Raw genomic sequence first — 23,816 nt, 5'->3', positions numbered from 1 at the left:
AAACTCCATTGCAGCCCTTACTGTTGAAGGAACATGCTCTCCCAGCACAGGGGATTCTACCCCGAGTGTGTCTCTGTTGCAGGAGGGAAACACTGCCTTGCACCTCGCTGCAAAGCACGGTCACAGTCCTGCAGTGCAGGTGCTGCTAACCCAGTGGCAAGACATAAATGAGATGAATGAGGTATGTGGAAGTACGCATTACAGGCACAGGACTTAAATGGGGAAGGGTAGTGGGAGGAAAACAAAGGTGTTAGTGCCATAGGGTGTAAAATGTGATGCCGAAAGATTCTTACTTTATTCTTCAGAGTATTCCACAGCACTTCATTTGTTAATCCATTCATTTATTCACCCGTTCATTCAAATAATATTTGTTTCATATGTACTGTATGCCAGATGAAGTATGTACTCTTATTCCAGAAGCCTACAGGGCAAGAAGGGAATGCAAAACAAATAATGTATCGGGCTACATGCAATAATAGAGGTCTACAGAGAATGCCATGAGAACACAGAGGAAGATGTTTTTCAGAAATTACAGTTTTCACAGAAGAAGTGATATATTATCTGGGTCTTGGCATTGTAATGAATGTTGGCAGGAAGGATTTTGAGGATGGCACAAGTATAAAGTATTTCAGAGGGAAAAGTCCAAGGAAAAGAACCGAGGCAAGAGTATGGTATGTTCTGGGCCGACAAGCTCAGGGTGGTAGACATTGTGGTTAGGAGGGCTGGGAAAGCTGGAAGCCTAGTAGGCCAAGGCAGACAGACGATGAAAGGCCATGCTTTACAGGAGGGAGGGTTTGGCTTTGATGTTGTTGCCAGCAGAGACCTTGAAGGGTTTTAAGTAGTGACAAGGGATAGAATTCATCTTAGGTGTGGGCAGGTAACTGTCACAGCCGTTTGAAAGGTAGACCGGGTGCCAGGAGAGCCCAGAAGTGGGGAGGACCAGTCAGGTGACTGCCAAAATGGGGAAACAAGACCTATGGAAGACCTCTCACTGAGACACTCATGAGCAACAAACAGGATGAAGTGGTAGGAGGAGGCAGAGTCCACAGGACTTATGACCAGGACTTAGAGAGAGGGAGGACTTTCTGCCCCCAGCTGTCTGACTTGGGCTGTTGCTGGGGAGTACAGGTGTGGAGCAGGTGAGTGGGGTAGGTAATGAGGGCTTGAATGGGTTTGTTTGAGGCACTTGGGAGGGGGGTACATTCAGGTGGAGTGTTAGTGAGCTGGAAACTGGTTCTGGGGCCGGGCATGGTGGCTCACGCCTGTAATCCCCGCAATTTGGGCAGCCGAGGTGGGTGGATCACCTGAGGTCAGGAGTTTGAGATCAGCCTGGCCAACATGTGAAACGCTGTCTCTACTAAAAATACAAAATTAGCTGGGTGTGGTGACAGGTGCCTGTGATCCCTGCTACTCAGGAGGCTGAGGCAGGAGAGTCGCTTGAACCCCGGAGGCAGAGGTTGCAGTGAGCCGAGATTGTGCCACTGCACTTGAGCCTGGGTGACAGAGCAAGACTCCATCTCAAACAAAACAAAACAAAACAAAACAAAACACAGCCAAAAAAGTAAAAAGAAGCTGGTTCTGGATTTGGTGGAGGGGATGTGACTGTGGCTATGCAGGGCAAGTTTGTGAGTCATTTGCCCTGGATGGTCACTTCTTAACCTATGATCCAGTGACTTTTTGTCTGGCTCTTTGGAAACTCGGGTCAGTGGGGTCCTCTTGGATTTCACAGTTTAATGTTCTGATCATTTCTAAACTTGATGCCTCACCTGAGAGCTACCGAAAGAACTAGTATCATAAGCATTTACCTTAAGATACCATTGATTGTAAGGCACACCATTATTTTATGTAACACTCAGAAAAAATAATGCTGCCATTTAACTGTGACAAAAAACTTTATTGTCACTTAAAATATTTATTTTATGCTGCCTATTTGAAGATGTTTTTAGACTGTTAGTTTTTTACGTGCATATATAAAGGAAAAAAATAAGCAAGATAACTCGGTTAATTGTTTGTAAACTTCATGCTGAATTAGATTCTTCTAAATCATTTATTCAGTCTTGATGATTTATTTCTTTTTTCTTTTTCTTACTTTATTTTTTTTCTTATAGCGTCAGGGTCTTGCTTTGTCACCCAGGCTGGGGTACAGTGGCATGGGAGATGCAGCATTTCTTAAAGAATGCCCCACTGTTGTTTCTAAGATTTTCTTCTAAGCCACTGATACCCATTCCAGTGTAATGCATGTGCTCAAACAACAACAATTATATCCACCTGGTTGACTGAGCTAGCCCTCATGATTTAATCACCACATAAAAGCCACCTCTTTATCTTATTGCATTGGGGATTTAAGTTTCAACATGAATTTTGGAGGGACACAAACATTCAAACCAAAGCAGAGATCAAGTCCTGTAGTCACAGGATTTATAGTCTTATTTATAGTATTAGTTATGCTTTCCCTGTTCTATTAAAACATATTTAAACCACTGGAATGTGTGCATGCATGTGGATTTCATCTTCCTTTTAGCAACTTTGGAGTCAGGGCACATTGGGGAAAACTCATAAAGCCCAAAAAACTTTAATTTCAGATTATGATAGGTTTAATTTGCACAAAATTAAGGGCACAGTGATAATAATATCATCTTTTTGCATATGATTCATAATGTTTGTCCATTTGTGGACAGCCTCTGCTTCCTGATACAAGCTGTTGCCAGATCAGTTAGAGGGACCCATGTGAATGTGCTCTAGAGCTGTGGTCTCCAGACATTCTTGGCAGCAAACTCATATCAGTAAAGAAAGTTTGAGCATGTGGCTATCACATATACATTTATAATTCAATTAATTCATTATAAAGTATATGCTAGAAATATAAATGTTTAAAATTCAAGATAAAAAATAGCAGTTTTGTATTTTCTCTAAACTCACAGAATTATTATTATTTATTATTATTAGAAATAGGGTCTCATTATGTTGCTCAGGCTGGTCTCAAACTCCTGGCTTCAAGTGATCTTCCCATCTCAGCCTCCCATGCAACTGAGATTACAGGTGTGAGCTACCATGCCCAGCTCAAAGGATGATCTTATACACATCTGATGGATTTTATTGTGTTCCTCTGCATGTATGTACAATATATTTTTCATAGCTGCCCCAAATTCACTTAACTATTCTTTAGCTCTTGGTTATTTAGTTTCAGTTTTTGTTTATTATAGGTTGTGCTGTCACAGACCTCTTTGTATATAAACCTGAATCTGATTTCCTCACAATTGCCTTGGGGTATATCCTTAGAGGCAGATTGTAGGGTCCAAGATATGAAACCTTATCAGGCTCTGGATAAGAATTCTTTCCTTTACACATTTTTTTAAACAAATATTTTCCCCACTGGGATTTGTCTTTTTGCATCCATTTTCCTGGAAAAATGAGAAGGAAGATATGGGGAGAAATGCCTTTTTTGTTTGTGTGTTTGTTTGTTTTTTTGATATGAAGCTTCGCTCTTGTTGCCCAGGCTGGAGTACAGTGGTATGATCTCGGCTCACTGCAACCTAAGCCTCCCAGGTTCAAGTGACTCTCCTGCCTCAGCCTCCAGAGTAGCTGGGATTACAGGGGCCCACCACCATGCCTGGCTAATTTTTGTCTATTTAGTAGAGATGGGGTTTCACCATGTTGAGTAGGCTGGTCTTGAACTTCTGACCTGAGGTGATCCGCCCACCTCAGTCTCCCAAAGTGCTGGGATTACAAGCATGCACCACCATGCCCGGCAGAGAAATGCCTTTATAAGCAGATGGCTGTCCCAGGCACCCAGGTAAAGCAGCCTGGAATATGATTTTCCCACCTTGTTGGAATGGGAACACTGGTTTCTATACTCTTGTGTTCCTGTTAACATGATTGTTCATACCTAATTCACTATGAGTAAAGCCTTCTGAATTTATCCTAAAGTAGTTGTTAAGCAGATTAATGTCCAAGGAGGGAAATGGTTAGGGAATGGGGAAGGAATTCTGCATTTCTTCCCAACATTTTTAGGAAAGAGTCTGCATGAGGAAAGGGAAATAGCCAAGTAGCTATTGTGTGGGACCAGCTCCTTCTTTTTCCTCGTTTTGGCCTGAATTAAACTCTTACTTCGTCCTCCTAGTATTATCTTGAGTTTCAGGAAACTGAAGTACTGAGATTTTTTAAAGTAATGTTATTTTTTAAAGTGTCATGTAACATTTAATCAGTTGTAAAGATTAAAGTTATACTTGGTGCAAATGTACTTCTAATTTTGTATGTTCCATACTGTACTGTAGTTTCTTATTTCTGAGATTATCTTTCTTTCCTTTTTTTTTTTTTTTTTTGTTTTGAGACGAGGTCTCACTCTGTTGCCTAGGCTGGACTGCAGTGATGCAGTCCTGTCTCACTGCAGCCACAACCTCCTGGGCTCAGGTGATCCTCTCACCTCAGCCTCCTAAGTAGCTGGGACTATAGGCATCCACCACTATGCCTGGCTAATTTTGTAAACTTTTTGTAGAGATGGGGCTTTGCCATGTTGCCCAGGCTGGTCTCTAACTCCTGGGCTCAAGTATCCTGCTTGCCTCAGCCTCCCAAAGTGCTGGGATTACAGGCTGAGTCACTGAACCCAGCCACTTTGACACTTTTCAGATAAGGTTTAGTTTTCTTATCTGTAACATGTGGATAATATTAACCCTGCCCTTATAGCATTGTGTGATTTAACTGTGCCAAGGCATATAGTCTTGGCAGTACAAGTTGACACATAGTTGTTCAATAAATGCTATCCATTATTAAGAATAATGCACAAAAGGCATAGAGAAAGCATGTTGTTTGTCAAGTAATTTCATTCCATGACAAGGGGCAATTAAATTTGACTTATTTTTCCTTTTGTTAGAATGGAGAAACACCATTCTTTCTGAGTGTTGAAGGAGGTCATGAAGAGTGCAGCAAAGTGCTGCTGACAGCAGGAAGTGACATCAACATTCCAAATAAAGTATGTGTTCCAGACCATGTTCACTCATGCAGTGGGAGGGAGACTTAAAATATTCTTTGGAAACTCTGGTGCTACATTGATCCACTCACTGGTACTTTAGAATTAATATTTATAATACACTTTGTTTTTGGTAAGAATTAGTGATTTACCTCCAATATTTCCCAGTTACTGTGCCCTCAAAAGCAATGCTATTCTTTCTATTCTTCTGGGGAAGGAATAATTGAAAGTGGGGCAAAATGAGCAAGTACTTGTCACTTCTTAGAAACAGACACTCTATTCTACTTTGTTTTCTCATAGCAACTAGTGCACACCTGGTTTATACAGAGAAGACGCTGAAAAAAACTTTATTGTATGAAAGCTCAAGTGGTCAGCCTGGTGCATGAAGAAGGAAGGATGGTGCCTTCCTCTAAATGCAGAATACTTTTGTATGTAGTCATTGTGCTAAGAACCTTTGAAACTTTTGAGACTGTGTTATTATTTTCATTTTTTTAGATCACAAAAATAGAATTTGGAAAAGTTAAGGAAATCATTCAGGATCATACAACTAGTCAATAGCAGTGCAAGGATTCAAACTCCTGTCTGACGCCAATGCCTCAGCTTTTAACCCCTGCAATGGCCTTGTCTTCAGATGGTTTAGTTTCTTTTCCTGTTTTTCTAATTAATTATAATGAAAACTCATGACAAAAAATTTGAATAGCACCAAAGGGTATATGATAAAAAAGTGTCTTACTCCAACCCCACATCACAATTTTACTCCCCAGAACTAACATCCTTAATAGTTTATTTAGTCTTCCAGGAATTTTCCATGAATCCACATGGAAAATGTGATTAAATCCATACACATATATATACCAACACCATATAAACAGTAGCACAGTATATAATATATGCTGCTCTGCACCTTGTTTTCTTTTGATTGCCAATATATTTTAGAGATCTATCTGCACAATGTATAAACAATTTCTTTTCAACAAGTACAAAGTTAAACACAGAAGAATAAAGTCCCAATCAAGAATAAAGTCCCGGCCGGGCGCGGTGGCTCACGCCTGTAATCCCAGCACTTTGGGAGGCCGAGGCGGGCGGATCACAAGGTCAGGAGATCGAGACCATAGTGAAACCCCGTCTCTACTAAAAAAAAATAGAAAAAAATTAGCCGGGCGCAGTGGCGGGCGCCTGTAGTCCCAGCTACTCGGGAGGCTGAGGTAGGAGAATGGCGTGAACCCGGGAGGCGGAGCTTGCAGTGAGCCGAGATTGCACCACTGCACTCCAGCCTGGGCGACAGAGCGAGACTCCGTCTCAAAAAATATATATATAAATAAATAAAAAATAAAATAAATAAATAAATAAATAAAAGAATAAAGTCCCAAACTGGCATGTTTGATACCCTGTATTCTGCTGGTGGGAGTGTATATTTGTATAATCTTTCAAAAAGCAATTTGTCACTTTCCTTTTACCCACACATGGTGGATTATGTTAAGGAAATAATTTGAAAGGTGGAAAGCTAGCTGCGTGCGTTCAGATAAATGATAAAGTTAGCTCCAATAGCCAAGAATTAGATATAACATATACGTGGAATTAATGGTAGGAGAAGGCTGAAAGAAGGTCTGGTGCTTCTACTTCTTGGAAAATTATGTAGCTGTTAAAAATTATAGTGATAAATACTAAAAATATATTGCAATATTGAACATGTTAATCATAGAACACTAATTGAAAAATATATTATAGTCGAGTAAATATTAATATAATATTGGATTTATATATACATGGACAAGGATTGTGACAGGAAAATCAAAGTAGCATGAGTTGATTCCCACTGAAGTTGCAAGGTTATTGATGCAATAAATAAACAGAAAGTTAAGAATTCATGGGAGCCATGAAATATTCAGAATGTGGAGAGCTGTGCTGCTGTTCAGTCATTGCACAGGTGCCTCCTTGTCCCCAGTCTGTATCCCCCTTCAAGTTCCTGGGAAAGCTTCCCGGGTTAGCAAGACTCTCAGGCTTACTCCATTATTTTGTACCCTGCCTCACCCTTGTCCTTAATTATTTTGCCCTTAAGTATTTTGCTTTGTAGTGATTTTTCATATGCACACATTCTCCCCATCCGACTAAGACTGCAGGCTCCATATTGCCCCTGTCCTTACAGCCAGTGGCCTCAGTTGCTCTAGGCAGCCTGGAAATGATCGCGAATCCATTTTTTAGCTTTTACTTCTAGAGTTTTTCCCGAGTTCATCAGCTCCCTTCTGAATCAGTAACCTCAGCCCCCACTAGCTATCCACACCTATCTGTCCAACCCGGTGAAAACCTTAGGGGGAAAAGCAGTGTGAAGCAAGAAGCCAACAGCAAGAACACACATGAGCCCAGGATGGGTTGAACTTTGTTTTGCTTTCACATTTGTAGGTGATTGCTGTGTTTGATCTTGGAAACGCTTCACCTGCTGACACTGATGAGTCTTGGTTTCCAGGAGTTTGCTTTTGTGCTCCCTCCCACCTTGCCATCAGCAAGGGGAGCGGGTAAAGGGTCAAGTCGTTTCTTTTTTTTTTTTTTTTTTTGAGACGGAGTCTCGCTCTGTCGCCCAGGCTGAGTGCAGTGGCCGGATCTCAGCTCACTGCAAGCTCCGCCTCCCGGGTTCACGCCATTCTCCTGCCTCAGCCTCCCGAGTAGCTGGGACTACAGGCGCCCGCCACCTCGCCCGGCTAGTTTTTTGTATTTTTTAGTAGAGACAGGGTTTCACCGTGTTAGCCAGGATGGTCTCGATCTCCTGACCTCGTGATCCCCCCGTCTCGGCCTCCCAAAGTGCTGGGATTACAGGCTTGAGGCACCGCGCCCGGCCCGGGGCAAGTCGTTTCTAAGGAGGATGTTGGAATGAGATTATGAATGTAGTTGACAGCTGGTTTCCTCCGTTTATGTTGGGTGGAGGAACTGCCCAGAGTTAGGGCTACAGGCTCTCTTTAGCGCCCTGTTAACTGCCCTGGGTCCAAAAAAGGCTTTTGTAGGTCCTAAGAACTCATATTCCTGGAGGTCCTACCTCACATTTTATCATACATATTTAAGTGCTCCCACATTCCTCTTTACTTTTTTTTTTTTTTTCTGTTAATTGCTCTAAAAGGCTTTTTTGTTTTTGCTTTTTGCAATTATTTGGCTATGACAGACTCACCTAATTTATGATTGTCTCTGATTTCTTAGAACTCTGTGTGCATAATTGGGAATTTGAGGGAGGTGAAAAAATGCAACCTGCAAATTGTTTATAAATATAATGAATATTTTATGAACATTACATTTAACAATCAATGAAGTATGAATGTCAATTAAATATTTATTCACTTCAATTTTGTGGTTTTCTTTTGGTATCGTGGAACCAATAATTTTTTTCTTTTTTACATTTTAACGGTTTCTTTGGCTCATAAAAAGTCCGTAGGCCCTATACACAGAGCCCATGATGCCTAGAAGTAAATGCTGTGGACTCCCGCAGCTCTTCCTACTACAGGGTTCCTGCTTTGAGTTTCTCGGAAATTCGTTTCTGCTTTAGGTGCCTTCTGATGTTCCCAGTGAGGGCACTGCTGACCATTCTGATCTCAGTTTAACTGTCACCTTATCCAAGAAGGCTTTGTTGATCAGCCATGAGAAAGTAGCCAACCAGTCATGCTATTTTATGTCTTGTTATAGAACTTACAACTAGCTGATGTTATTCTTCTAACAACATCTATAATCTAATAAGCAGATTTAAGTCCACTGATTTGCTGATCTACCAGTCTACCAATCAATGGATCAATTGATTGTCCACCGCCACTGAAATGTAATGTCCGAGATCTTGTCAGTTTTGTTTACCAACATATCCCTCCACTATCTAAAATAGTGCCTGGCACAGAATAAGTGCTCAATGTGTTTTTTTTATTTTTGTGGAATGGATAAAATAATAGTTACGGTTACCATACACATTTACTGGCTCGTGTATCCTCCCAGTAGTACTGTGATTTCAGAGAAAGAGGTAGGATGATGTGGTAGGCAGAATCAGGCTCCCCACCCCAGAGATGTTCACATCCCAATTCCCGGAACCTATGAATATGTTACGTTACGTGGCAAAGGAGAATTTAAATTGCAGATGGAATTAAGGTTGCTAATTAGCTGATCTTAAAATGAGATTCTCCTGGATTACTAGGTGGGCCCAATGTAATCATGAAGAGTCCTTTAAAGTGGAAGAGGGAGGCAGAAGAGGATGTCAGTGATGCAGTGTGAGAAGGACTCAGCTAACTATTGCTGGTTTTGACAATGGAGCAAGGGAGTGTGAGCCAAAGAACATAGGAGGCTTCTAAAACCTGGAAGAGACAAGGAAGTGGATTCTCCTGAGAGCCTCCAGAAGGGAACATAGATCTGTGAACATTTTTTTTTTTTCGGTTAGCCCAGTGGGATCCATTTCAGACTTCTGACCTCCAGAACTATAAAATAATACATTTTATTAAGCCACTAATTTTGTGGCAGTGTCTTATAACAGCAATAGAAAACTATTATGGGGCCAGTTTTGCAGATGAAGACAAGGAGGCCCATACTTGATAGGCCACTTATCCAAGGTCATATAGGCATTTAGTATCATGCAAGCTAGATTTCAGTTGGTCAGAGATACACAGGTCATTGCTGTTGGCATCTGTTTCATTATCTATTTTTTCCTGACAATCCAACCCAAAGCTCAGTGGCTTAAAACACCAATCTATTATTATTTTCACGGCTCTGTGAGTTGACTGGGCTCAGCTGAGAGGATTCTTACTTTGAGTTTATCATGTGATTCCAGCTGGAAGTCGGCCAGGATTTTGAAGGCTTACCTGAGCTTGATATCCAAGAGAATGCACTCACATGCCTGGCAGTTAATGCTGGCTGTCAGCTGGGAGCTCACCTGGGCCTCACCATGGGCCTCACCATGGGCCTCAACCTACAGCCTGGGAACTGGCCTCTAAGAGGAAGGATTACAAGAGCAGGCATTATAAAAGGCAGAGAGCAGCAGCTGCCAGGCTAGTTAGGGGCCATGCCTGGAACTGGCACGCTGGAACTTCTGCCATATTCTATTAGTCAAAGCAGTTACAGGGTCGACCCAGATTCAAGGAGGTGGAGAAATAAACCCTGCCTCTTGATGAGGGGAGTGGCAAGGTCATATTGCAGAGGAGCCTGTGGGACAGGAGATACTGATGCAGCAATTTTGGGAAAGTAATTTCCAACAGCATCCTTATTTGAAAGACCTGCAAATACTTTGTAGCAATCTTACAATTAATCAGTCAACAATGAATTACCTAATAACCTCCGAAAGGCCCCACCTCCTATCATCATCACGTTGACATTAGAATTTCAACATAGGACTTTTGGGAGGGACACAAACATTCGGTCTATTGCACACATGTTCCCTGGGGCTCTGACACTTCTATGGGAGACACTTAGAAAAAAACAGACAATTAGGTAAAAACCACAATTGCTTTTGTACTGACCTAATACTAGCTCCCCCTCAACCCAGTAATTAAAAACACAATGGATTTTCTTTTTATTTATTTAGAGACTGGGTCTCACTCTGTTGCCCAGGCTGGAGTGCAGTGGCATGATCTCGGCTCACTGCAATCTTTGCCTCCCAGGCTCAAACCATCCTCCCACCTCAGTCTCAGCCTCCTGAGTACCTGGGACCACAGGGACACACCACCAAGCCCAGCTAATTTTTGTAGAGACAAGGTTTCACCATGTTGCCAGGGCTGATCTCAAACTCCTGGGCTCAAGTGATCTACCTGCCTTGGCCTTCCAAAATGCTAGAATTACAGGCATGAGCCACTGTGCCCAACCAGATTTTCTTTTTAAAATACAGCGATGCATCTCTGAATGACAGGGATATGTTATGAGGAATGCCTGATTTCACTGTGTAAACATAAATAGAGTGTACCTACATAAACCTACATGGTACAGCCTACAACACACTATATGGTATATCTATTGCTTGTAGGCTACAAACCTGTACAGCATAGTAACATAGTAATGTAGTTAAGTACTTGTGCCATAGGAATTTTTCAGCTCCATTGTAATCTTATGGGACCACTGCACGTCTGTCATTGACCAAATCACTGTTATGTGATGCACGACTGTAGTTGTACTATTTCATTGTATTAACTGATTACCATGTGATAAACACCAGAAAGCATGCTGAATTATAATGGGAGTTCCTCCCTGCCCTCTCCATTGTCTCTTACAGCTCAATATCAGTAGTTTGCAGATAGCAACCAGGAATGGCCATGCATCACTTGTCAACTTTCTTCTCAGTGAGAACGTTGATCTACACCAGAAAGTGGAAGTGAGTTTATTCCAATGACATGGGCTTTGGTCCTGGCGCCATGAGGTTGGCCGTGCTAAGGAGATGCCCCTTGCAGATACATGTAGGAGATGAGATGTTTCACAAGGGAGGAATTATTTCTGGGAAGGCTGGCTGACTTCTTTTGGAGGCTGAGTCTTAATCTTGAGAAATAAAATCCAAGGGATGAATTTTAGAAAGTCATTGAAGTTCCTGAACAAAATGAAATCTTTGTGTTTTAAATATTTGTATTTGCTGCAAAAAAGCTTTCTCATATGTCTAGAGATGCCATTACTCTTGTATTAATTTTATCAGTCTGGGAAAATAATGAAGCAGCTGTGCATATCAAGAAGAGTGATAATTTTTCTCCCTTCACTGAATGTCCTTGTTTTTCTTTTGAAAGTCAATTCTTTATACTGATTTAGGTTTTCTGACGTTGGAATTAGCTTTGGCAGAATTAACAAAGGCCCTCTGTGCTGGAATTAAACAAGAAACATGCCTCTATTTTTCCACTCTATTTTCATTTCTCTGTTGAGAATATGATTTCCTCTGATCTTGCTGAGCCATTACTATTTATTGTATTAACTCAAGAGGAGGGATGTGATTTAAACCATGTCAGATAGCTTTTGGAGCATGGTATTGGGGGAATTGGCTCTGAACTTACCTGGTTCAGTCCAAGGACACTTCCTGTTTCTCAGGAGGAGCTGGGCCCAGCAAGGCGGGTGGGCCCAGCAAGAAGGACAATGCCCACTTCTTTGCAAGGTGGGATGCTTTCTCGTTTTTCAGGCTTAGTGCCTCAAGGAGGTTATTCCTGGGCAGAAGAAACCTACACAGAAATTCTTCCCTTCACGCTGCCCCCACAGCCCTGCTCACACCATCTGTCTGCTTTGACCCTTGCTGGCCTCTGACGGTCTCTGACTTCCTCAGCTGTGGTCTTCTACCTGTCCCCTCATCTCCCCTCCCTCCATCTGCTGGTGACACTCTTGCCAACTCACTATGGTCTCTCTTCCATCCATCTACCCCCATCTCCTGAGACAGAGCCTGGTGCAGATGGTAGAGTCAGAAAGATCTGGGTTCAAGTCCTGTTTCTGCCACTTCCTTGCTGCATGCCTTGTGGAAGTTACTGATCCTCTTTGTGTCTCATGTATAAAGTGGGGAATATGAGATTGAATGTCTAGGGTTATTGATGTGATCTCTTAAAAACTGTCAGCGTGGTGTTTAAAACAGAGTATAAACTGTTAGGGCAGCCTGGGCAACATGGCAAGACCCATCTCTACAAAAATTTAAAAATTAGCCAGGCACAGTGGTGCATGCCTGTAGCCCCTGCTACTCGGGAGGCTGAGGTGGGAGGTTTGCTTGAACCCAGGAGTTTCAGGTTACAGCGAATGACAATGGCTCCATTGCCCTCTAGCCTGGGCAACAGAGTGAGACCCCATCTTTAAAAAAAAATAAAAGAAACAGTTGGGGAATTGAGCGTGTAATAAGCACCATGATGAGAATGTGCTGAGTGTGTCTGATGCATATCATGAATATCAGCTGTTCCACTTGAGCGACGCTGCACTTGCCCTAATCACTCACCCTCGTAGGCGCTTGTTCTCTCTCGCCACTCGCTCCACACTCAGCTCGGCTCCTGATCTGCACGGTGTCACTGGATCTTCAGCCCTTGCTGTCACACCCCTGTCCACCTCCCCCTGGTGTCCTCCCTCCCTCATCATGCTGGATGCCGCTCACTTCCCTCTCTCTCATGCCTTAATTGCTTCTGCCCTCACTTCCCTTCATTGCTTCTTCCCTCCCTTTTCCCCACTCTCAGCTGACTCTACTCCTGGAGGCATGTCTCCTCTCATGTCTGCACAGGCCAGTGGCAGCTGGTGGGACTGCAGCAGCATGGGAGCCTGGAGGCAAAGTGTTGGGGGTAGACATAGGCACTGCGACCTAGCAGGGCCGGGTAGGAAGCCAGTGATGGGGGTGGGTGAGAGGGGGTGGGGGCTCCATGAAGGGCTGTGGCTGGGAAGACAGGTGTAGGTGTTTTAGCCACAAAGGAGAACAGGAGAGTAGGCTGCAGAGGGCTTGGTGAACATCCTGTGGCTGGACTCTATGCAGGGAGAGCTGAGCACGAGGATGGTGCCCCTGAGTAAGGGGGACTCCAGTCCTATAGGACACATTAAGGAGTCAGGGCTCCAGAACAAATCAATTCAGGAAATGCCAACTGTGCAATGATTTTGCCCTTGTGGCTACTCTCATTGCCCTTTAGCTCTTTGAAGGCTCTGAGAAGTCCTGCGGTTTGGCCTATTTAACACTTACTTCTCCTTCATATTTGAGCTTAAATGTCAGTTCTTCAGAAAAGTCTTTTCTGGCCTCCCGAAAGGTCAGCCTTCCCCCTATCCCCACACTGGCTCTTCTACTTCTAAAGCACTTAATTGTATACCGTATTTGTGTGACTTAAAAAAAGTTAATATTTGCTTACCCAACTAGATTGAAAGATTCCTGAGAATGAGCTTTGTTCATGCTAAATCCCTGGAAACCTGAAAAGAGCTTGGCCCATCGTAGGTGCTTAGTATGTTGCTCCAGAAAGAACAAAGGGGGTGAGCTGATTGCCGGAGAGCGAGTTTGCTTCAAAGCCTTGGGATGACCACAAATGCTGAATACTTACTAAGGGTCACCACTGGGATGGGTAGTTTAAGTACTTGGGAGATCATCAGGAAATAGCTGCTGAAATGAGTTGCTTTTTGATTTGAATGATGAAACCAGAACCTTTTGGATTTGAAATTTTTATTTATCTCTGCAGCCTAAGGAGTCTCCTCTTCATTTAGCTGTTATCAACAACCACATCACGGTTGTAAACAGCTTATTAAGTGCACAGCATGATATTAACATATTAAATCAGGTAAGCCAAGAAAATCAGAGCCTGGAGGGTCTCTTTTCTTATATTTCAACACAGTGGGTGTTTAGGGGGAGTTTTGATCAAGTTCGAGGTACCTAAAAATTCCTGGGAGGAACATGTGCATCCGTTTTATCCTTTTCCTTGTGTAACTCTTACTCCATCCCCATGACCACACACATACTTTTGTCTTTCTCAGCCACACAACTGGAGTTCAGCCAGTGCATGATTAAATCTTACATGTTTAACAGGCCCAGCACTTTTGATAGAAAAACAGTAGCTCAGAGCTAAGTGGCCAGAGGCTCTTTAAATCAAAAGCCACTCCCCCAGAGTGAAATATTGTAATTGGCAGGGAGCCTTTCCCCCACAAGAAGGAAGCTTTGTTTCTATATTAAAGACAGTAAATGTGTCTTCTCTTTGCCTAAAGGCAAAAGAGACCTCTTGGAATAAAAGAAAAATCACCCCAAGTTCAGTCAACTGAAGCAGAATCAAATGACTCATTAAAGCAATCCATCACTGGCTGGAAATGGGAATGCCGCAGCGGAATGATGAAGAGAATGGGGGTGGGCACTGATGAGCCTGCTCTCTGGGGCTCTTCTGGGGCTGGCCTGCCCTCTTCCAGGATATGTAGGGGAGTGGAAGAGGAGCCTTTCCAGGGTCCTGAGGCCAGATGAGACCTTCCGGCTGCCTCTTCCCAGAGAAGCCTGTGCGGCGCCCCTCCGGCGTAGGGAGGAGCCACGGTGCAGTGGGCATGCCTGCCTGTCCTAATGCGCTGTGAAACCAGAGCATTGACTCCGATCTCTGCAGTCTCCTCCCATTCCCACCTATGAGCTAAATTTTGCTCTGAGCTGAATGAAGATTTACCTGTACTTCTGTCCCTTCTCTCCTCCAGGGAACCTAGCCTCCTCCTTTGCCTTTACCTATCCCAAAAGTTTTTTTGGGGAAAAAAACAATCTCCTCTTGTTATTAAATATGCTTATGTATTCAACTATGTTAATATCTAAAATCTTTCCCAATGGGCAAAATCTTTGCTAAATACACAGAGCCTTGTGCTCACATGTGATACTGGTTTTGACAGAACTGGCTAGATGTACTCTAGGGAAGAAGGAGTGTTTGTTAGGCTTGCTATCCTTTTACAGAACCAGACTTCATCACTTTAATTTTTTATTAGACCAAGAGCACGCATAAAAAATAGGAAATTTTATATTTTAAATGTAAAATATGTATGTAAAATTTTTTAAAAAGCTAAAAAGACTTAATGTGTTTGAAGTACCCAGCAAAGAAAGATAACTCTTGTTAATGTTTTAGTGCATTTCCTGCCTTCCAGACTTTTGGATTTGATACATTCCATTTTCACCTTTGTTCCATGTCAGCACAGATCTTTGGTAGGCATGTCAGTATAAGTGTAATGTCTTCAATGACAAACACCTAGACACACTGACATTTGAAGGTGAGTCTTTAAGAAATGCTTTTTGGGGTCAGCTGCGGTGGCTCATGCCTGTAATCCCAGCACTTCGCGAGGCTGAGGTGGGTGGATCACGAGGTCAGGAGTTTGAGACAAGCCCGGCCAACATAGTGAAACCCTGTCTCTACTAAAAATACAAAAAATTAGCTGGGTGCCTGTAATCCCAGCTACTTGGGAGACTGAGGCAGAAGAATCGCTTGAACCCAGGAGGTGGAGGTTGCAGTGAGCTGAGATTGCACCACTGCACTCCAGCCTGGGCGACAGAGTGAGACTCCATCTCAAGAAAAAAAAAAAAAAAGGCTTTTTGGAGGCCAGGTGTTTTGGGTCACACCTGTAATCCCAACACTTTGGATGGCCAAGATAGGAGGATCACCTGAGGCCAGGTTTGAAACCAACCTGGGCAACATAGTGAGACCTCATCTCTACAAAAAAAAAAAAAAAAAAAAAAAATTAGTAGAGCCTGTAGGCCTGTAGTCTCAACTACTCAGGAAACTGAGAAGGGAGGATTGCTTGAGCCCAGGAGTTCCAAGTCACAGTGAGCTACTATCATGCTACTGTACTCCAGTCTAAATGACAGAGTAAGCAACTGTCTCTCAGAAAAAAATAAAAATATAAATAAATAAATGTTTTTTGGTAATATCCCCAGCATACTGGCCCTGTGCTCTGGTGGGAGGAGTAGTGGGCCACGTGCTATTGCCCAGCTCTGTGACCCTGGGAAGCTGCTTCCCTTTTCTGGTTAAGGAGTTGGGCTGATCACATCTAAGGCTCCTCTCTGCCCTAATATTTTAGAAATCTCTTCACAACTGCATTCCTTTTGGTGAGAGGTTAAGATGGGTGATTTTCTTGGGATTTCGGATATTTCTTTTGAAACTCTTATCATCTTAATAGGAAAATGATTACTCCAGAAGGAAATTAGAAGTCTTGAACTCCTTTATACATTATAATGTAGAAAATTTAGAGAACAGAGAAATGCATTCGGAAGGCAATAAAATAAACTCTAATCCCTTCATCTAGACCTTAGCATTAGCATTTTTCTGTACTGTATTTTCTTCTCTTTCTCTATATGTAGTTTTAATTAAATCAAGCTCAACTAGATAGTATCATTTCCTGAAGTTTCAAACATTATATCAAAAGCATTTTTTATTTTCAAAAAATCTTTGAAATCATTTTTATTGTAGTAAAATACGCATAACAAAATCCACCATTTTAACCGTCTTAAGTGTACAGTTCAGCAGCATTAATTACATTCATTTGGTATAATATCACCACCGTCCATCTCCAGAACATTTTTCATCTTCTCAAACTGAAATTTTATATCTATTAAACAGTGACTTCCCTCCTCATCCAGCTCCTGGGAACCACCATTCTACTTTCTGTCTCTATACATTTGACTACTTTAGGTACCTAATATTGAAATCATTTTTAAAAAAGTAATTTTTAATGGTTGCCTATTCCAATATACAGATGTATCATAATTTATCTAGTGAGTCTCCTTGTTAAACATGTAATTTCCTTTCAGTTTTTCACTATTGAAAATAATACTGCAATGAATGCCCCAGTATCCATTAAAGAATGTACGACCTGTGTTTTCCCTTGAGCCTAAACAGGATGGCTATACTTTCCGTTTGTCTTTTCACCGTCCAAGTTTGTTCCCCTCCTTAATTTCATGGCAGAAGCAACAAACCCCTCTGCATGTAGCTGCTGATTGTGGAAATGTGGAACTGGTGGAAACCCTGCTGAAGGCAGGCTGTGACTTGAAGGCTGTTGACAAGGTAAGTGCATGGACTTAATCCATTCAGCTGAGATGGTTGCTAAGACCTTCCTGTTGGCTCTCAGCCTTGAGCAGAGGCATTGGAATATCTTTTGTGAAATGGGCACAAACTGGAGAAACCGTGTATCTTCATAGTCAGTAAAATATCCCAGTTTTGGTTGAGCTATGTCAGTAAGAATTTTTACTTTGAATGACAAATGTGTGTTTTTAAATTCAAATTCTTTATTAAATTTTTGAAAAGATTATAGATTCATATGGTCCAAAAATAAAAGAATATAACTAGTAAGGGTTTAACAGTAAAAATTTCCCACCCACCCCTGTTCCTACTTGTCTGGTTACCATACCACCCTGCCTATATGTATCCATTATTATAAATTATTTCTGTTCCTTCCAGAGTTTTTTACGCACATGCAAGCAAACATAAACACATTGTACTCTTATTCCCTTCCTCCATCCTTTTTAGACACTGATGGCTTACCTATAACTAGTATACTGTTCTGCATTTAGCTTTTTTAGCATTATTAAGTGGAGATATTTGCATATTAGTACATGGAGAGTTCCTTCATTTTTTTTTTTTTTTGAGCTGCATTGTATAGCATGGTACAGACATATCACAACTTGTTCAACTAGTCCTCAATTGACTGACATTTAAGTTGTTCCTAAGGTTTTGCTCTTATAAACAGAGTTGCAATGAAAGACTTTACATATGTCTAAATTTTTTTTTTAATTAAGATTTTGTGGTAAAATACACATACATAAACACTGTCTTAACCATTTTTAAGTATATAGTTCAGTATGGTTAAGTATGTTCACATTGTTATGCAACTGGGCTCCAAAACTTTTCATCTTGCAAAAGTGAAACTTTATACTTGTTCAATAACTCGCCATTTCTTCCTTCTCCCAGCCCCTGGGAACCAGCATTCTGCTTTCTGTTTCTATGAATTTGACCACTCTAAGCATCTCATATGAGTGGAATCACATGGTATTTGCCTTTTTGTGATTGGCTTAGTTGACTTAGTGTAATGTCTTCAAGGTTTATCTATGTTGTAGCATGTATCAGAATTTCATTTCTTTTTAAGGCTAAGTAACATTTCATTGTATGTCTCTACCACATTTTGTTTATTCATTCATCCATTGATGGACATTTGGGTTGTGTCCACCTTTTGGCTATTGTGTACACTTGTTTTTAAAGAAGGACAATTTTGTTTCTTTCAAGTGGTGCAACAGTGCAGGCTAAGCCTCCGGAGGGTTGTCAGAGAGCTGTGTTAGGTTTCAGCTTTACTGAAAGTTATACAGGAGGCCCCTGGATACAGCCGTGTCAGGTACTCATGCATGCCATATTACTTCAATCCTCACATCTCAGTGAGGTGGACAAAATTACTCCAGTTTTCAAGAGTAGATTGGAGAGATTCTGATGGCATTGGGTCAACACATAGTAAGAGGCAGAGCTGGCTTCAAACCCAAGTAGTAGCTGCTCTGCCATCTGGTGCTTTGCTACAACTGTCAGCAAAGATGACTGCTTCCGAAACTTGCAGTTTTCCCTTCCTCATTTTTACCCACATAGTTCAATAGCCAGCACCTCCCTAACTCACAGTGCAAGCCTGAATCCACCCTACTCTAGTTCAGAATCATCCATTTTACATGTGTAAGATCTAAAGTAGTTATATGTTATATTACTTTTCTCTGTGTGTCAGTTTCTAAAATTAGATTTTTTTTTTTTTCTGATCATAAAAGTAACACAGGCCGGCTGGGCGCAGTGGCTCACTCCTGTAATCCCAGCAGTTTGGGAGGCCAAGGCGGGCACGTCACGAGGTCAGGAGTTTGAGACTGGTCTGACCAACATGGTGAAATCGCATCTCTACTAAAAATACAAAAATCAGCCAGGCATGGTGTTGGGCGCCTGTAATCACAGCTACACGGGGGGCTGAGACAGAAGAATCACCTGAAACCGGAAGGCAGAGGTTGCAGTGAGCCGAGATCATGCCAATGCCCTCCAGTCTGGGCAAAAGAGCAAAACTCCGCCTCAAAAAAAAAAAAAAGTAACACAAGCCCACTGTGGACAATTAGAACACATAGAAAAGCTTAAGGAAGGAAAACACAAACCCATAATGTTATCACTTGTGTGGAATTCCACCACTTTCACCAGTTGTACCTGGTTAACTTGGTTTAACATTTAGCAGTAATATTTTCTAATGCTGTTGTTTTGTAATTTATTTTAGTTTTTCATTAATACTTAATACACCCAAAGCCATCCTGTGGGTACAAAATCTATACCATTGGGCAGGGATTTACGTTGGGGTCCCTGGTGCTTAGTGGACGAGATATTCCAGTAAACAGTCAATGCTACCATTTGACTTTGTTTTCAAAACAAGAACTCACAGTTTACTGGGCCTCATAATTTGATTTTCTCAGATTTCCCTTCTTCTCCTTTCTTTTCAAGGTCTGGCACATAGTTGGCACCCAATACGTAGTTAATTAATGAATAAAAAAATATCTTTTCTATTGGCTCCCACAATTTATTTTTATTTTCATTTTTGCCAAAGAAAAGTGTTTCTAGGACCATGTTAGGGTCTGGTTAGGAAATAAGGAACCAAAGTTTGGTATAAATTTGACTTTCCCAGCAGCTTGTTCTCTGCTTGTCCTCTTGGCCTGAGGTGTCAAAAAGCTCTCAGAGAACTTTCTATCCATGCTACCTCCCAACCCCTAAGGGCAGAAGTGTTTGGATTTTCACTCCAGCATATATTCCCTAGGAAAATTTTCCTATGAACTTGGAAACTCTGGCTCTCAGAATGCTGCCTTCTCAAAGCAGGCTAATTATGGTGATTCAAATGGCTTTACAAGCCAGAATGTAGACAGCATACAATTAGAGGCTTGCTAAATGCCTGCAAAATGCAGTTCTTCCTAATTTCATTACTTTCTCTTTTGATTAGAGGCTGATTACTTTCAGCCCTAATTTTCCTGCTCGCCTGGGTCTTAGCGCCTAGACTATGAACCAAATCATTTATATTGGTGGGAATTGTACTCGTTGCGAACATCTAACCATGTAAGATAATACTTGGGATATATTTCTGGATCCATAAGGGTTCCTGAGATTGGAACTTCTTCTTGGGTCTTTTCTGACTATTAATTTTCATTGTTTTCTGAGCAAATTCTTCATGGGGCATTTGAAAAGCAAATGAGAACGAGCATCCTTTGCTCAGGGTAAAATGTTTAGATGTAGAAGTAGTGCACTCTATGAAATCCAGAGGATTCTGCTTGCAAATCTCTATGCCCTGGCTTTGAGCTCTGTCCATCTTGAGAAAAGTGTACCTTTTTGTAATTTGTCGAAAATACCATGTGGGCTCCAGGCAGTTCATTCTCAAAATTATGTCCAGAACAGCGCTTGTTGATCATTCCATTTTTAAGATTCAAACCTCTCACGTTTGGTTGGAGGCAGTATGATGTAATAGAAAAAATTTTAGATAGGGGTCCATTGACCTATGAATTACCAGCATTGCCATTATTGATATTATTCTTAATAAGATCCAGCCATTTTCTGTCTTATTACTGAATGCTCCTCAAAACGTGACTTCTACTTCCTGGTCTAAAGTGGCTGTTCAGGCTCCTGCCCTCATGTCAGCATTCCACTCAGGAGGGAGAAGAGAAGAAGGAAAATGCCGTTCATCCCTCTTCTGTTTAAAGATACTTCCCAAAAGTTGCATGTCCCACTTCTATCTAAAGACTGTTGGCCAGAACTTAGGTCACATATCTAACTGCAAACGAGGCTAGGAAATGTTCAGGGTAGCACATGTTCTAAAGGCTTTATATGCATTATCACATTTACCCCTGACCACTCCACTATGGGGTAGTTATAAAGACCCAAAGAAGCAAAGGACTGGCCTAAATTTACCCAGCATGGGCTGGTAGAATAAAGATTTGAACCCAGGCCCCTTTGTTCCAAAACTAGAGCTCCTAATCACTAGGACATACCACCTGAATTTTTTTTCTTTTTTAATTTTAGCAAGGAAAGACTGCCCTGGCTGTGGCCTCCAGGAGCAACCATAGCCTTGTGGTGGACATGCTCATTAAAGCAGAGAGATACTACGCCTGGAGAGAGGTAAGGAAGGCCGATCCCAGCACAGCAGGGGCTCTCCTGGCAACACCCTTCTTCTTGAGGGGCAGTGCAGGGTCTGTGCCATTCTTTGCTCTAATGAGCAGGGTCCTGGTCAGTACAATTATAACTCTCCCTTCTGTCTTGTTCTGCCCCATTCACGGAATGAACATCTGCCTCTTCCTTTGCTGACATCAGACGTCAGAACTGAGTGCGTAGAGTTCACTAGGGCCAAGGGGCATTGTCCAGGCTGGCTCTAATGGACCTAGCGTGTGAGCCCCGATGGGTGACGCCCTGGTTGTGCCCTCTGTCCACACAGTCTGGCCATGAGCTATTCCCAGAAGCACGAATGAGTGGTTTAAAAAACTCCTTTCTGTGGCTCGGCAGTTTTCAACACACCCCTGTGCGTGCTTTCGGGCACTCAAGTATTCTGTGAGAGTCACGAAAACCTTATTCATCTAAGAACGCAAAAAAACTTGTCTGTAAGTCATTCTTTTTGCTGTTCTTTTATTTTTATTTCCTCTGATATCTGCTACCCATGCAGCTTCTCAATAGACTGCCCTCCCCTGCAAGATTCAACTCTATGCCCTCAGGCAAGAATGGCACTGCCAGGCACCATTCTTGACTTACAGTGATGTGTGGTTTCCATTCTAGTGATGTGTTGTTTCCATTCTAGGCTGCATGGCTACCCCTGGCCCAATGTGTTAGCTCCAGAATTCAGGCCCTAATCACTTGAGGCCCATCCTGAATTTCTACGAATGTGGATTGCTGTCCACCTGGCCAGTCCTGGGAAATTTCCCTTAAATCCTTAAAGCAAAAAGCATTTACTCATCTCCTTCTCTCTCACAGTCCTGTTTAATTAGCTTGGTAGTCTTGATATATATGGATTCTTTTAAAGGTCACACCATCCTCCTTGCAACTTTTCTTGCCTGTAAAACAAAACAAAACAAAAGGTGCTTTGCTTGTAAAACTTTTTTTTAAAAATTTTAACAATTGGAACTCTCTGTTTCTTCTCTCCCATTCATCATATTCTACGTTCTTCCATCTCCTCCCTTTACCTCTTCCTCTTTTCCTATATCCTCAGGCTCAATTTCTTAAATTACCATTGTATTTTATTGAAGACAACTTTACCAAGTTTCATCTTTTCTCTTTCTCTTTAACTTGCTTTCACATTTTCTTTGGAAATAGAAATATTCATTGGTTCTATTTTTAATTCCTGATAGCTTTTTAAAAATTATTTTGGGTAGATGAGAATAAATTACTTTCCCACCAAATGAATACGCCCTCTTTCCTAATGACTCTTTAAGACATAAGAGGTAGGTATACTTTGAAAACCATATATAATACATGAGTATAGCTAAAGGAGACCCCCAGAAATGGTAAGAGTTGTTAACTCTGGTGACAATTGGGATCCTGGGGTTTGGAGTGGGAGAAATACTTGTTTTTTAAGATGTATCTTTAAACATTTTTTTAACCAAATGCATTTATTATTTTAAATTATCTTTGTTCATTGAACAAGTTTATATCCTTGCCTAATATAAAATGGTTCCTAGTAAAAGGATTAAAGATATGATTTAAATTCCTCTCTTATATTCATTTATCCTTTAACCTAACCACCCAATCATCCATCATTGAATTCAGTGGTTCAGAGGCAAATGGGAGCTTCCTAAAACCTGACTTATGTTATTTTAATTTCCACCAGTTCTGGCTCATGTTATTCCTGCAAATAGTTCAGTGCTTTGGCAGGCAAGCTATTTAATGCTTTCATTGGCTGCTGAAAAAGACCTAGACTTTCCAAATCTCCTGCCCTTTTCAGTGGAAGCCTAAGGGACCACACAATCCAATCCTGAAATGCACAAACCATGTAAGTTTCTTAAAGAACTAAAAATGTTATCGCGCAAAGATAAATGCAGAAGCATTTTGTGTTCTTCCCTTTCCCTTGTGACGTTTAGGCTTTTGTTCTTGTTGGATTCATCATTGTTTCAGGAGATGGAATGAGGAGAGAAGGACAAAGTGAAGTGGCCTGCAGCTCCCAAGTTTGTTGGATCTCCCTATCCTCAACCTTACTTCTTTTGGAATTCCTGGGAGCTAGCCACTGTGGAAGTAAAGCTGAGGTTGGGTTGGAGAAGACCCTGCTTTTTACAGTCTCTAAAACAATTATGGGTAGTTCACACCTCCCATTCCTCTTCCAACTTCTGTACACAAAGTTCAGATACTAGAGGAAGGTTTTGCCCTTCTTGGCCAAGCTTCCCAGGAGGAGCTTATTGCGCTTCCCTTGTCGAGCTTCCTGGAGGAGGTTGCTGATGCTGTGAAGGATCCATGGTGGGGGCCCA

The 23,816-nt window shown here is 41.8% G+C and overlaps 1 protein-coding gene across 2 annotated transcripts in view; it reads left to right on the top strand.

Annotated features, from left to right (window-relative positions):
* Positions 1–23,816, top strand: part of ANKDD1B (ankyrin repeat and death domain containing 1B) — a 54,795-nt gene that overhangs the window by 24,900 nt on the left and 6,079 nt on the right. Inside the window, exons 7-12 of one of the 2 annotated variants that reach the window (XM_007975654.3) lie at positions 83–181; positions 4,871–4,969; positions 11,184–11,282; positions 14,065–14,163; positions 17,296–17,394; positions 21,394–21,489. In XM_007975654.3, the coding sequence (XP_007973845.3) occupies positions 83–181; positions 4,871–4,969; positions 11,184–11,282; positions 14,065–14,163; positions 17,296–17,394; positions 21,394–21,489 (591 nt within the window). The remainder of the gene's footprint in view (positions 1–82; positions 182–4,870; positions 4,970–11,183; positions 11,283–14,064; positions 14,164–17,295; positions 17,395–21,393; positions 21,490–23,816) is intronic. The other variant, XM_038010491.2, reaches the window with a different exon arrangement.

This window comes from Chlorocebus sabaeus, chromosome 4 (genome assembly GCF_047675955.1).
Source record: "Chlorocebus sabaeus isolate Y175 chromosome 4, mChlSab1.0.hap1, whole genome shotgun sequence".
NCBI lineage: Eukaryota > Metazoa > Chordata > Mammalia > Primates > Cercopithecidae > Chlorocebus > Chlorocebus sabaeus.
This window is presented reverse-complemented; position numbering and strand designations above follow the sequence as displayed.